This window comes from Rhinoraja longicauda, chromosome 16 (genome assembly GCF_053455715.1).
Source record: "Rhinoraja longicauda isolate Sanriku21f chromosome 16, sRhiLon1.1, whole genome shotgun sequence".
NCBI lineage: Eukaryota > Metazoa > Chordata > Chondrichthyes > Rajiformes > Arhynchobatidae > Rhinoraja > Rhinoraja longicauda.
The window spans coordinates 11,443,964-11,457,145 of NC_135968.1; the positions used below are offsets into that span (position 1 = coordinate 11,443,964).

General features: G+C 42.2%; 1 protein-coding gene across 1 annotated transcript in view; it reads left to right on the forward strand.

Annotated features, from left to right (window-relative positions):
- Positions 1-13,182, forward strand: part of phyhiplb (phytanoyl-CoA 2-hydroxylase interacting protein-like b) — a 44,937-nt gene that overhangs the window by 25,063 nt on the left and 6,692 nt on the right. The window contains exons 2-3 of the mRNA XM_078413199.1: positions 6,936-7,132; positions 9,381-9,555. Coding sequence (XP_078269325.1) covers positions 6,936-7,132; positions 9,381-9,555 — 372 coding nt within the window. The remainder of the gene's footprint in view (positions 1-6,935; positions 7,133-9,380; positions 9,556-13,182) is intronic.

Here is a 13,182-nt window from a genome sequence, read left to right on the forward strand (position 1 = left end):
CTCCATATTTTCATTGCTGTATTTTTTTAATTTAATTTCAGTTACACCATATGTCATTTGCACGATGAGTGGCGAGACCAATATGATTTATTTTCACACTGATGTCAGAGGACTCTGTTCTCTTGGCATTTAACAGGCACTATCAAATCCCTCATTAAAGCAAAACAGTACTATCTATTTGTAAATGGTCTTTATTTAATCATGGAGTGGTCCAGCACAGGAAGGGCCCTGTAGCTCACCATGTCCTTCCTGACCATTTAACCCATCATTCCTAATCACATTTGCCTGCATTAATCCATGTTATTATCTGTTTAAGTGCCTATCTAAAAGCCCTTTAAAATAGTGACTGTATTTGAATCTACTCCCTCCTTTGGCAAAACAATTCCAGATAATAACCACTCTCTATGTAAAACAAAACTCTTCTCAAATCCCCTTTAAAATTCCTTGCCCTCTTCCTCAATGTGGACATCTATGTGTGGAGTGGCCAAGGTATTATATCAGTGTTTCTCATCTGTATTTACCATGGAAAAAGATATGAACTTTAGCATGCCCTTCGACAAGGTACTTACTATATAGTCTGGAAAGTTAGATCCTCATATTTTTTATACTATTACCATGGGGAAATGATTTTGATTATCTACCCTGTCTATGCCTCTTAGAATTGTCTATACCTCTGTCAGGGTATACTTCCAAATCCTCCTTCGTTCCAAGGAAAACAAGCCCAGCCGACTCAATTTCTCCCCATAGTTAAAGTCCACCAATCCAGACAACATCCTGGTTAATCTTCTCTGCAGACTCTATAACGCAACTACATCTTTCCTATAACATGACAGCTAAAACTACACGCAGTACTCCCAAGTATGGTCTAGTTGCAACTTTATGTCCAACTCATGGTCTATGCTCTAATGTATGAAGACAAGCCTGCCTTATGCCTTCGTCACCACTTTATCTATCTGGGTTGCTGCACATTTCTTAGTGCCCTGTCATTTAGAGTATATATGTCATACCCCTATTTGATTTCCCAAAATGCATTATCTTGGCACTTATCAGGATTAAATCCCGTCCGGCAACACTCTGCCCAACTTTCCAGCTGATCTACATCTTGATATAGTCTTGGACAACCTTCCTCTCCATCCACAACACCATCATCCACAATCTTACCAACCATACCTGTAACATTTATATCAAACTCATTATACCATAAACAACCAAGGGTCACACACGACTGGTCACAGACTTCCAATCAAAAAAGCATCCTTCCTCCATGACCTTCTGCGTCCTCTCACTAAGCCAATTTTGGATCCAATTTGCAAGCTCTCCATGGATCCCATATGCTTTAACCTTCTGGGCTAGCCTGCCAAGCAGGGATCTTGTCAAATATCTCGTAGACAAGATAAACCCATGCAAGTATGTTACTGGCATGGTTTCTAAAAAAGCTTCTTTAGTTCATGATTTTAAAATGAACTTAAAGCTTGCAAATGCTCAGTGATTTGGAGAAATAATTCCCTAAATAGTTTATATTTGCAGATTTAATCTTTGTTTTTGTTCTTTCGATTAGAAATTTGCCCTGTAGATTGGGTATACAATCTCTTCATTCTGGAACTGAATGTGTTGGTTTGATGCATGCTCGGAGAAATCCAATTTGCTGAGTTTTAAAGAGAATGTTCAATGGTCAGAATATTTTGGGATCAAATGATGTCCAATCCAAAAGGATACTTAGAAACAATAATAGAATTGGGAAGAGGTCAGTAAGGTTTTATGGAAGAGCAATTGTATTTGGCAGATCTACTGGAATCTTTTGAGGTTTAAACAGTAGAATGGATAAGGATGAAATAATGGGCATGATGTACATGGACTTCCAGAAGGTCTTTGATAGATGGTGTGATGCAAGTGATTGTGAAATTTGATTGTACAGTAATTGATAGTAAGATACTAGTGTGGATTGGGAATTGGGTAATGGATAGAAAACATAAAGTAGGATTTAATTCCTCAGTTTTGGGGTTGGGAGGTTGCGACTACTTTGATGTTGTGGGGAATGCTGCTGGGGCCCCAGATGTCGGCAATCTATTTAAATTATTTAGATGAGGCGATCACTTACAATATATTCTAGTCTGGAGTTGATGGAAAGGTGATGGTAGTAGAGGCTGTAAGAAGGATGCAGAAAAGTTTCAGGGAGATGGAGACGGATTAAATGAAAGAGGAAGCGCATGGCAGATGGAATATAACGTGGAAGAATGTGAGGTCATCTATTTTAGTAGAGACATTGAAGCAGAGAATTTCTTTAAATGATGAGAGCTTGAAAAGTATTGGAATTCAGAAGGACTAGATGTCCTTGTTCACAGATCACAGAAGTTACCAAGCTGACACAGCAAGCAATTAAGAAGGCAGGTGGTATGTTGGCCTTGCTTGCAAAAGGATTTCAAGTGTCCTTTTCAATTATCCTGAAGCTTGCTGAGACAGCATCTGGAATATTGTAAACATATCTGATCTCCCTTCAAGAAAACGGATGTTTGCGTTTGAGGGAGTGGAGTAAAGATTCACCACATTGAATCTCGGGATGATGGGTTTGTCATAGGATAAATTAAGCAGGCTGGTATAAATGAAATTAAATTCTCAAATTGAATAGCATAAAAGGTAATCACATTGAAATGTACAAAGGAGATTTGACAGGGTACATTTAAGGATTATATTTAGCTTGGCAATGATGTCTAGAACCAGGGCCCACTGTCACAGGTAATCTCAAGGATGAGAGGAAATTTCATCAGGGTGATCTAAAGTTTGGATGAATTTACCATACTTCTCGGACACCCACTCTTCTTACGGCTTGTTCATTCACAACTGTGCATTCTTCCAAATGTATGATGTGCCTTTCTTAAATTCCAACAGAACCTGACCTGTATGTGAGCCCCGTCTCTGATCCCAGCTATAAATTGTCCAAGCACACCGAGAGGATAGCATTTTCATACCTCTTCCAAATTAAACTTGCTTCAACCTTACCAGCATCTCTCTGATTCGCTCACTGTGACTTTTTCATCCCAGGTGAACTGAAATGAATGTTATGGCATGTATTAACACTTAATGGAGAAGGTTTTGTGGTTGCCCATCTATATACTAAAACTCTTGTTTGTTTGTTTGTTCCTGAACTACAGCAAAAATGCTGTAGCCCGACAATTTTCCAGAAGTTTCTTTGAAATCGGTGTTATATTTTTTAAGTTATTCACATTTTAAAGTTTAAATCTATCTCCTAGGGAGGGATCCCTCCCTCCCTAGGAGATCGATTTAAACTTTAAAATGTGAATAACAAAGGGGGGGGAGGAGGGAGGATAAGGGGGCTTGAGGGGGATGGAGTGGGGGGAGGGGAAAGGGGAGGGTGGGGTGTAGGGAGGGGGGGAGAGGGAAGGGGGAGGGAAGGGGGAGGGGGGGAGGAGAGGGTGCTGCACCAATGCAGGAGAGGTTTGGGCCCACTTGGTCTAGTCTATATACTAAAACTCTTGTTTGTTTGTTCCTGAACTACAGCCAAAACGGTACACAATAGTGCAACAATTTTAGGCCCACCTTACTCACCGTCATCCCTTTGGTGCTAATGGAAGAAGTTTCATTGAAATCGATGTTATAGTTTTAAAGTTATTCACATTTTAAAGTTTAAATCTATCTCCTAGGGAGGGAGGGGTGGGGGGAGGAGGAAGGATAAGGGAGGTTGAGTGGGATGGAGTGGGGTGGAGGGGAAGGGGGAGGGGGGTGGGGAGAGGCTGCTGCACCAATGAGGGGAGGTTTGGGCCCAACGGGTCCACTTGGTCTAGTAAGAAATATTGGAGGCTAATATCAAACCCTTTTGAAGCCATGGGGTAAAACGTAGAAATGGATAACATTCTGAAGTTGAAAAACAGAGAAGTTTGTTAGGGGAAGCAAGTAAGAGTAGGTGACAACCTGCGAGTACATCTAAGCTTTTCTTAACAGTCACTGGCATTATCAGAATCAGAATCAGAATTACCTTTATTGTCATCCAAAAAACTAGTCATTTGGACGAGATTTCGTCACCCACAGTCCAACAGTAAGAGCAATAAAATAAGTGAGAATTTGTGAGAATACCACTTCCTATGGTTTTCCTCAAAGTCATATATCATCCTGACTGGCAAAAATACTGTTGTCCCTTTATCATCATTGGCTCTAAATCCTGAAACTCCCAACCCAACAATTCTGTGACAGCAAACATTGCAAACTTGAAAACTGCTATTGAAAAGGAATTAATACTCTGAATAAATTTCCGGACAGAGAACTAAATGCGAAAATCATCTGAAACTTCTGATTGGATAAATTAGAGAAGGATGAATAGTCTTCATCATGAAAGATTATCTTGCACATTTGTCAGAATTTGATGTGAATGGACTCTGTGAAACACTGTAGCTGGGAGATTATGGTACAATCTTATGGTTATCTTAGATGCACATAGTAGTAGGTGCCGACAAGAGTTTTCGTTATTAAGCCTATATAATTGTTTCCAGTGAAGATGAATGAGACACAACTGCTGGCCAATATTGCAATATGTATATCCTTATACAATAGGAGAGGGTTATTTAACCCATCAGGTTTATGCCATCCCACAGGGTGATTCTTTTCCCCCACTTATTTCTGTGTAACTTATTCTGCTTTGCACACCCATCAATTCCGCTATCAATTCTCCTAATAGCCATTCATTTCCCCCAATAGTCACTTACAAGAATAACTTAGTAATCAGCTCTTCTTTGGTATGGGAGAGAAAAATGGAGCACCTGGGAAATCCTCAGTCATAGGGATGTGGCGAGTTTGTGCAAATTCGTCACAGACAGCATCAGATGTCAGGATCAAGCCCAAGTTGCTGGAGCTGGGGGACAGCTGCACTACCTGCTGTGTCACAGCTTTGGCAAATTTCTTCCGCGATACCTGCCATAATAAATCACTTTCCTTACCCCATGACTTCATTACTGTCCTAGACACTGTCTGATTAAGTCCAAGACTATTGCTATAATTCCATCCTATACGATTCCAAAAAGGCTTATAATCAAATCTACTACACGATTAAAGCTTTGTTCTTCCTCTTTTGCAACTTTACTTGACTCTGCGCTGCCTCAGCTTTCAATTTTGAAAATGTTATCCATGCTTTTGCATGTATTTGTGTGTGTGTGTATGTGTATGTTCCAGTTCTCCGGGTTGGTTGACTGGAGGAGGATTTGGGCAGATTAGTGATGCATTGGTTAGTGATGCTGCATTACAGCTCACAGGATTAAATCATGAGGGTTAAATCATGACGACATCGATTTCCTCCAGGTTCGCCAAATTCCTCCCTTATCCCTGAAACTTGCTGATAGGTTCATTCGATATCATGAATAATCCCTTAATTTAGTTAGTGGCCAAAATAAAAAAAGAGGAGTTGATGGGCACCTGTGTAAAGACTAAGTTGCAGGGACGAAAATAAATAAGGTGATGAGCATGGGATTCATAGGATTGGTTCCCTGGGAGTTAGCAGGGACCCAATGGGCTGAATGTCCTTCTCCTGTGTCATAAATGTAAGCTGAGTACCAGATAAAATAAATTTAATATGTTTCTTGGCTGAATATCTGGAAAAAAGGCCTTTGACTATGGAAAATGGTTAATGTTGGCTACAAAGGACGGTTGTAATAAATAGACACAGATGTATTGGAGTAACTCAGCGGGTCAGCCAGCATCTATGGAGAATGTGAATAGGTAATGTTTCAGACGGATTCTTCTGACTGACTGTGGAAGGGAGGAGAAAGCTTGAAGAGAGGTGGGAGCAGGACAAAGCCTGGCAAGTGATGGGTGGATAGAGGTGAGGTGGGGGGGGGGGGGTGTTTTTGTTGACATTGTTGGATATAGGCTAGAGATGGAAAGCCAAAAGGTATTGGATAAGGAGATAAGGATAGTAGAGCATGAAATGTGAGGCCTGAAGAAAGAATATAGGTGGAAGGGGACGGTGGGCAGGGGGAAGGGAGGGGAAAGGGAGATACGGAGCGCGTATCCATGTGGGGCAAAGGAAAAAGCGGGAGTAAAAGGGGTGGGATTGTTTGTAGGTTAGATATCTAAAATTGGAGAATGCAATGTTTATACCGGAGAGGAATATGGGGTGCTGTTCCTTCAGTTTGTGTGTGGCGGATAATGGAGAGCCCCCAGGACAGAAAAGTCGGTATGAGAATGGGTAAGGGAGTTAAAAATGGTTAGCAACTGGGAAATCCAGCAGGTCTTGGCAGACTGAGCACAAAAGATGGAAAAAACATTCGCCTAGTCGACGCTTAGTCTCGCCGATGTAAAGGAGGCCACATTCGGAGCACTAAATGCATTAGGTGGGGTTACATGATTGTAAATTTCCCCGTTGTGGGACAAATAAAGGAATATATTATGAACCTCCGTCTCACCTGGGAGGACTGTTGGGGTCTCTGGATGGATGTGAGGGAGGAGGTATAGTAGCAGGCATTAGATCTCGTGCAATTGCTGGTACCTGGGGAGGGGGGGGGGTTTGGGTGATAAATGTTGAGTGAACCAAGGAGTTGTGGAAGCAGCGGTCTCTGCAGAAAACAGAGGTAAAACGTAGTTTTTGCAAGATGGCAGACAAATGCTTGAATTGGGAAGATACACAAAGTGCTGAAGTAACTCAGCGGGTCAGGCGCATCTTTGGAGAAAATGGACAGGTGACATTTCTGGTCGGGACCGTCCTTTAGTCCTGACCCGAAACGTCACCTATCCATTTTCTCCAGAGATGCTGCCTGACCCGCTGAGTTACTCCAGTATTTTGTGTCCAGCTTTGATTTAAACCAGCGTCTGCAGTTCATTTTTATTGCTTGAATTGAGATCTGGAAATGTCTTGCTAATCCTTGGTGACTAAATTATTCTGAACCACGTAACCATGTCATTAATACTTTGAAAAATACTTATATTTTATACAGGAAACAAATCACAAGATAGTGGCATTGCAGAGATGGAAGAGCTTGCTGTTCCTCACAACATAAAAATAAGCAACATCACATGTGATTCTTTCAAAATCTCATGGAGTATGGATTCAAAATATAAAGATCGTATCACGCATTACTTTATTGATCTGAACAAGAAAGAAACCAAGAATTCCAATAAATTCAAGCACAAGGTAAAATACAATTGAAAATATGTATCTAGCTTCATGAGTTAAAGCCACAATGTTTATTTAATGTTTCAAAGATTAAAGTTGTTTTACTAAGTATTTCTAAATTCGTTTCAGTGAAAGTCAGATGTCTGCTTGATAAGGCAGTTTCTCCTTTTAAATCGTAATTATATAGTTTCATTGATGCCTAATTGAAATGGTATCTGTATAGTTACTCCAATTGTTCCTAATGCTAAACTTTAAAAGCTTCTGATTTGATGGGAGTACAGTAGTATACACTCCAAAGATATCAAAAGGATCAAGAAACAGAACTCCCCCTTGAGCAATAGGACAATATGGAGCAATTGGACGATGAAAAATGAATGAATTAATCAAAGACAAGGATGGCACAGCGGTACAATTGCTGTCTTATTGTGCCAGAGACCCGGGTTCGATTCTGACTATGGGTGCTTGTCTGTATGGAGTTTGTACATTCTCCCCGTGACCGGCGTGGGTTTTCTCTGAGATCTTCGATTTCCTCCACACTCCAAAGACATACAGGTTTGTAGGTTAGTTGGCTTGGTATAATTGTAAATTGTCCCTAGCTTGTGTAGAATAGTGCAAGTGTGCGGGGATCGCTGGTCGGCGTGGACTCGATGGACCAAAGGGCCTGTTTCCATGCTGTATCTCTAAACTAAACTGGACAATAGGAGGAAGAGGGCATTGATTCCATGTAAAGCACAAAAAAAGCCTAGGGGTCCAGAGGTGATATCATGAACTAGTTTGTGATGCAAATCAGTAGCAATAAAGGTTGAGGAAAGTAGCAGGTAAACATTAAACTTTTGAAATTTATATACAAGAATTATAATTTACAGTTAGCCTATTTTATGTTTGAGCTCGTGCTTATGATAATTTTTTCAAGTTTGTCTCGTTGCCTATGTTAAAAGCCAATTCAGGTAACAATTGCTCCATCAAATATAATAAATGCATTACTCAAGACTGCTGTTAACAGACCACCTGGGCTGTAAATTTTACTCCCATAAAAACCATAACTCTTGTTCACATGACAGTGGAAGTGGACAACTTAGGATCTGGTGGAATCTGCATCTTTCACGTGGTAGGGATTGGGGGATTAACAATGAAGCTGCTATAATGACACTATATTCCAAATTTCCTACAATTTCCACCTTTTTGCTGTCAATTTATTCTCTCAGTGAAATAGGAAGGTGCGGGATTTTAGTTCTTGTTAGCCACGCTCTCCAGTCACATGAAACCACCCAGACCTATGTTCAGCAGTGTTGTTCCTGATCATTTTTGTCACTTTTTCACTCCTTTGAGGGCGTCTCACAAGATTGAGTGAGCATTATTGCACACTGTGAAGTGCGACATCTATTGAATGTAGATCATGAAACAGCACAGTACGGCCCACAATATCTGTACCAAACATGATGCCAAGTTAAACGGCTCTATTTTGCGTGCATGTGATCCATTTAGAAGATTGAGGGGGGATCTTATAGAAACTTACAAAATTCTTAAGGGGTTGGACAGGCTAGATGCAGGAAGATTGTTCCCGATGTTGGGGAAGTCCAGAACAAGGGGTCACAGTTTAAGGATAAGGGGGAAGTCTTTTAGGACCGAGATGAGAAAGTTTTTTTTCACACAGAGAGTGGTGAATCTGTGGAATTCTCTGCCACAGAGGGTAGTTGAGGCCAGTTCATTGGCTATATTTAAGAGGGAGTTAGATGTGGCCCTTGTGGCTAAAGGGATCAGGTGGTATGGAGAGAAGGCAGGTACGGGATACTGAATTGGATGATCAGCCGTGATCATATTGAATGGCGGTGCAGGCTCTAAGGGCCGAATGGCCTACTCCTGCACCTATTTTCTATGTTTCTATGTTTCTAACCCTCGTTCGGAGTGCTGAGAAGTAGTGGTTGGGCAGCTTTCCCAAGAAGTGGAACTTGGTTCTTGCTTTCAGTTAAACCTGGGAGTTTCCTGCTATAGCTTCCACATAATTCAAGATGACATGAAAACACACAATGAAATTCCAGAAGTTTCAGTACTTCATCATGGAGTGTGTATGACACTCAGTGGTGTTGCATTCATAGTCATTGTTTTGGGAACCAAATTTTGAATAAGGATTGCAAAAATCTTAGATATTAGTTTCTGCGATTAACTTTTTTGTAACTTAAGGAAATATAGTTTTAATCATGAGCATTTTGCTGTCCTATTAATGCTTAGTTTATTTGACGGATCGCAATTTCATTTTATTTTGCAGGATGTTCCGACAAAACTGGTGGCCAAAGCAGTTCCTTTGCCAATGACTGTGCGTGGTCACTGGTTCTTGAGTCCCAGAACAGAATACACTGTAGCTGTTCAGACTGCCTCAAAGCAAGGTGATGGAGATTATGCTGTTTCTGACTGGAGTGAAGTTGTGGAATTCTGCACTGCAGGTAAAGTGGTATTTGAATTTTTCAACATTATATATAATAACCCTACTCAGAAACATGCAGTCACAAGATCAACTCTTCAGTAACCCCTCCAATGTGACTTTGCAGCCCTATCTACCACTGCATCAAATATTGATGAATGACTAATGAGATGAAAGTGTTTTATTGTTATAAGTACAGGAAACAGAACAATGAAATTCTTACATGTTTCAGCTTTACGGGCTCATTAATGCAATAACACAACAAATAAATACAGAAAAAAAATCAATAATACAATAAATGATCAGTAATACTAGGTAACCAGACTATAATAGTGCAAACCAAAGTACATAGTACAACCAAAACACAGTCCACAGTAGATCATTGCTGAGATAGGGTTGTGATAAAGGTTGAGCAGTGCAATTCAAGAGCCTGATAATTGATGGGAAGAATCTGCTCTTGAACCTGGAGGTCATGGTTCTCGAGTGCCTGTACCATCTCAAAGGTAGCAACGAGATGACAGCCTGCTGTGGGTCTTTGATGATATTAGCTGCCTTTTTGAGGCAATATTTTTTGTATATCCCTACAATGATGGGGAGGTTGATACCAATTATGGAACTGGCAACATCCACCACTTTCTGCAGCCTTCTTAATTTTTGGGCTGTCGAATTACTGATCCTGGCAATGGTTGATGCAACCACTCAGCATGCTCTCTACTGTCCAACTGTAGAATCTCAATAGGGTATTCAGTGATATACTGAATCAGTTCAATCGTCTAAGGAATCAGAAGTGTTAATGGGCATTGTCTGTGATTGCATCAATGTGCTGGGCCCAGGACAGATCTTCAAAGAATTGTATGCCGAGGAACTTGAGCCTGTAAATTCTGTCCACTGCCATCCCGTTGATGAAGACAGGTTATGGATCTGCTCTGCTTTCCCTCACTGAAGTCAACAACCAGTTCCTAGGTCTTGCCAACATTGCCAACAACTGAGATATTAAGTTCTTATCAGAAGTTATACGAAGGGAGATATACTAATTTGTTTGTATTGCTACTTCAATAAACGACTAACTAAACTGAAATCGTGAAGATCTCTCTGTTGTGGTTTTTGCGTCAAGAAATCTCGCTCCGCTCCTTCGTCAAGCTTAAGGACTTTATTGGGAAGGACTAAAGTTGCCGCTATAGTCATAGATGAGGAAGTATTGTTGCTAATTTGTACTGATTGAGGTTTGCCAATGAGGAAGCTGAGGATTCAATTGCATGGGGATGAGCAGAAATCCAACTCCCTGAGTTTGGCAATAAATTTAGAGAGGATGATGGTGTTGAACACCAAACTGTAATAAGTAAACAACAGCCGAATGTGATCTTACTGTCCAAGTAGTCCATTGCAGGGTGGAAAGCAAACGAGATTACAAGTACTGTTGATCTGTTTTGGCGGATGGAGAATTGTATTGGGTTCTGACTAAGGTAGGAGTTGATATGCATCATAACTAATCTCTCGAAGCACTTGAGCTCACTGGGCCTGAGTGCCGCCAGTCAATAGTCATTGGGGCACGTCACCTTGCTCCTTCTTGGACATCGATATTATGGATGTGCTTTTTCAGTCGGTGGGGTCCTCGACCGTGGTTGTGAGAGAATGAAGATGTCCATGAAAACTCCGACCACTTGGCGGCACAGTGGCGCTGCGGTAGAGCTGCTGCTTCATAGCGCCAGAGACCCGAGTCCCATCCTGACTACGGTGCAATCTGTGCAGAGTTTGTACATTCTCCTTGTGATTGCATGGGTTTTCTCTGGGTGCTCCAGTTTCCTCCCACACTCCAAAAACGTGTAGGTTTGTAAGTTATTTGGCTTCTGTAAATTGCCCCTATTGTGTAGGATGGGATAACATCGAACTAATATATGGGCGAGTGATGGTCTGTTAGGCCGAAAGGCCTATTTCCACACTTTATCTCTAAACTAAACCTCACCTGGCCTGTGCAAGTGTTAACAACGTGACCAGGCACACCATTAGGGCCTGCTGACTAGAAACTGGCCAGTTACACTATCACGGCTGGTCAACCAGAAACCTACCCAGCAAGATTTCCATTGTTTCCAAAATGGCGGCACTGCCCTAGCAGCTGCGGCTCACCTGCGGTCCATTTGTCTTTGTGTTTTTGTTGTTTTTTTTGTCTTAATTGTAGTTGTGATGTGGTGTTTTTGTGTTTGTGTACTATGTGTGTATGTGGGGGGAGGGGGGGAACTGTGACATTGTAAATATGTGTCCCTTCCGAACGGAGACCCGACCTTTGTTTTCTGGGCCGTGTCTCCGTTCCTGCTGCGGCCTACCATCGGCCCAACTCCTGGAGCTGGCTGCCTCCAGGGCTCTGGTTCGCAGAGCCCGCGGATCGGACTTACCATCACCGGAGCCGGCCGTCCTCGGAGGCTGCGGGTGCGGCTGCGACTCGCCTTAGGCTCGGGCCGCGTGGATGCCGACATCGGGAGCTCCGGCAGCGGCAGCGGGTTCACCCGCCCCGGATCGCGGGGCTTGGGTCGAGGACATTTCACCGTCCGGCGCGGCCTAAGATATGCCGCGGGATATTTCTCTGCTGGGCGGGGGCTTCAATGTCGGGAGCCACGACCGCCCCGACGTGCAACAACAGCGGCAGCGACAGCGTGTTCGCCTGCCCCCGGATCGGACTTATCATCGGCGGAGCCGGCCGTCTTCGGAGGCTGCGGGAGCGGCTGCGACTCGCCTTGGGCTCGGCCCGCTGCGGACCGTCCGGCGCGGCCTGCAACCACAACAACTGACAGCGGGAGAGGACGGCAGGAGAAGGGAAAGACATTGTGGCCTTCCATCACAGTGAGGAGAGGACTGGAGGAGACTCACTGTGATGGATGTTTCTTTGATGGATGTTTCTTTTTTTGTGTGTTTTTGGGGTTGGGTAATTTGAATGCCTATTTAATGCTTTTATTGTTGGACTGTGTTTTTGGGGGTTTTGGGGTTGTGTAATTTGAATGCATATTTAATGCTTTTATTGTTGGGCTGTGTTTTGGGGGTTTTTGGGGTTGTGTAATTTGAATGCCTATTTAATGCTTTTATTGTTGGACTGTGTTTTGGGGGTTTTTTGGGGTTGTGTAATTTTAATGCTTATTTAATGCTTTTATTGTTGGACTGTGGGTGACTGAATTTCGTCCAATATTGGATGACAAATAAAGCTATCTTGAATCTTGTTAGCAGCTGCAGAACTCGGAAGAAGAAAATCCTGGACAGTATCTGCAAAGTATTAATATCTAGTTTTTATTAATCCCAGAATTTCTGTGACCCGCTCCGGTTGCTCAGATAGAATGGAGATTACTATTTTAGATTTTTTTTTTTAACTGGTGATGGATAATGAAAGAGCTGGATAGAGTGGATTTGGAGAGGATATTTCCACTCGTGGGAGAGTCTAGAAGCGGAGGGCACAGCCTTGGAATGAAAGGACACGCCTTCAGAAAGGAGATGAGGAGGAGTTTATTTAGCTAGAGCGTGGTGAATCTGCGGAATTCATTGCCACTGACAGTTGTGAAGGTCAAGCCTTGGGTATTTTTAAAGCAGAGATTTACAGATTCTTATTAGTAAGGGTTCTAATTAGTAATTCTAATTAGTAAGGGTGTCAAAGGAGAATGGGGTTGAG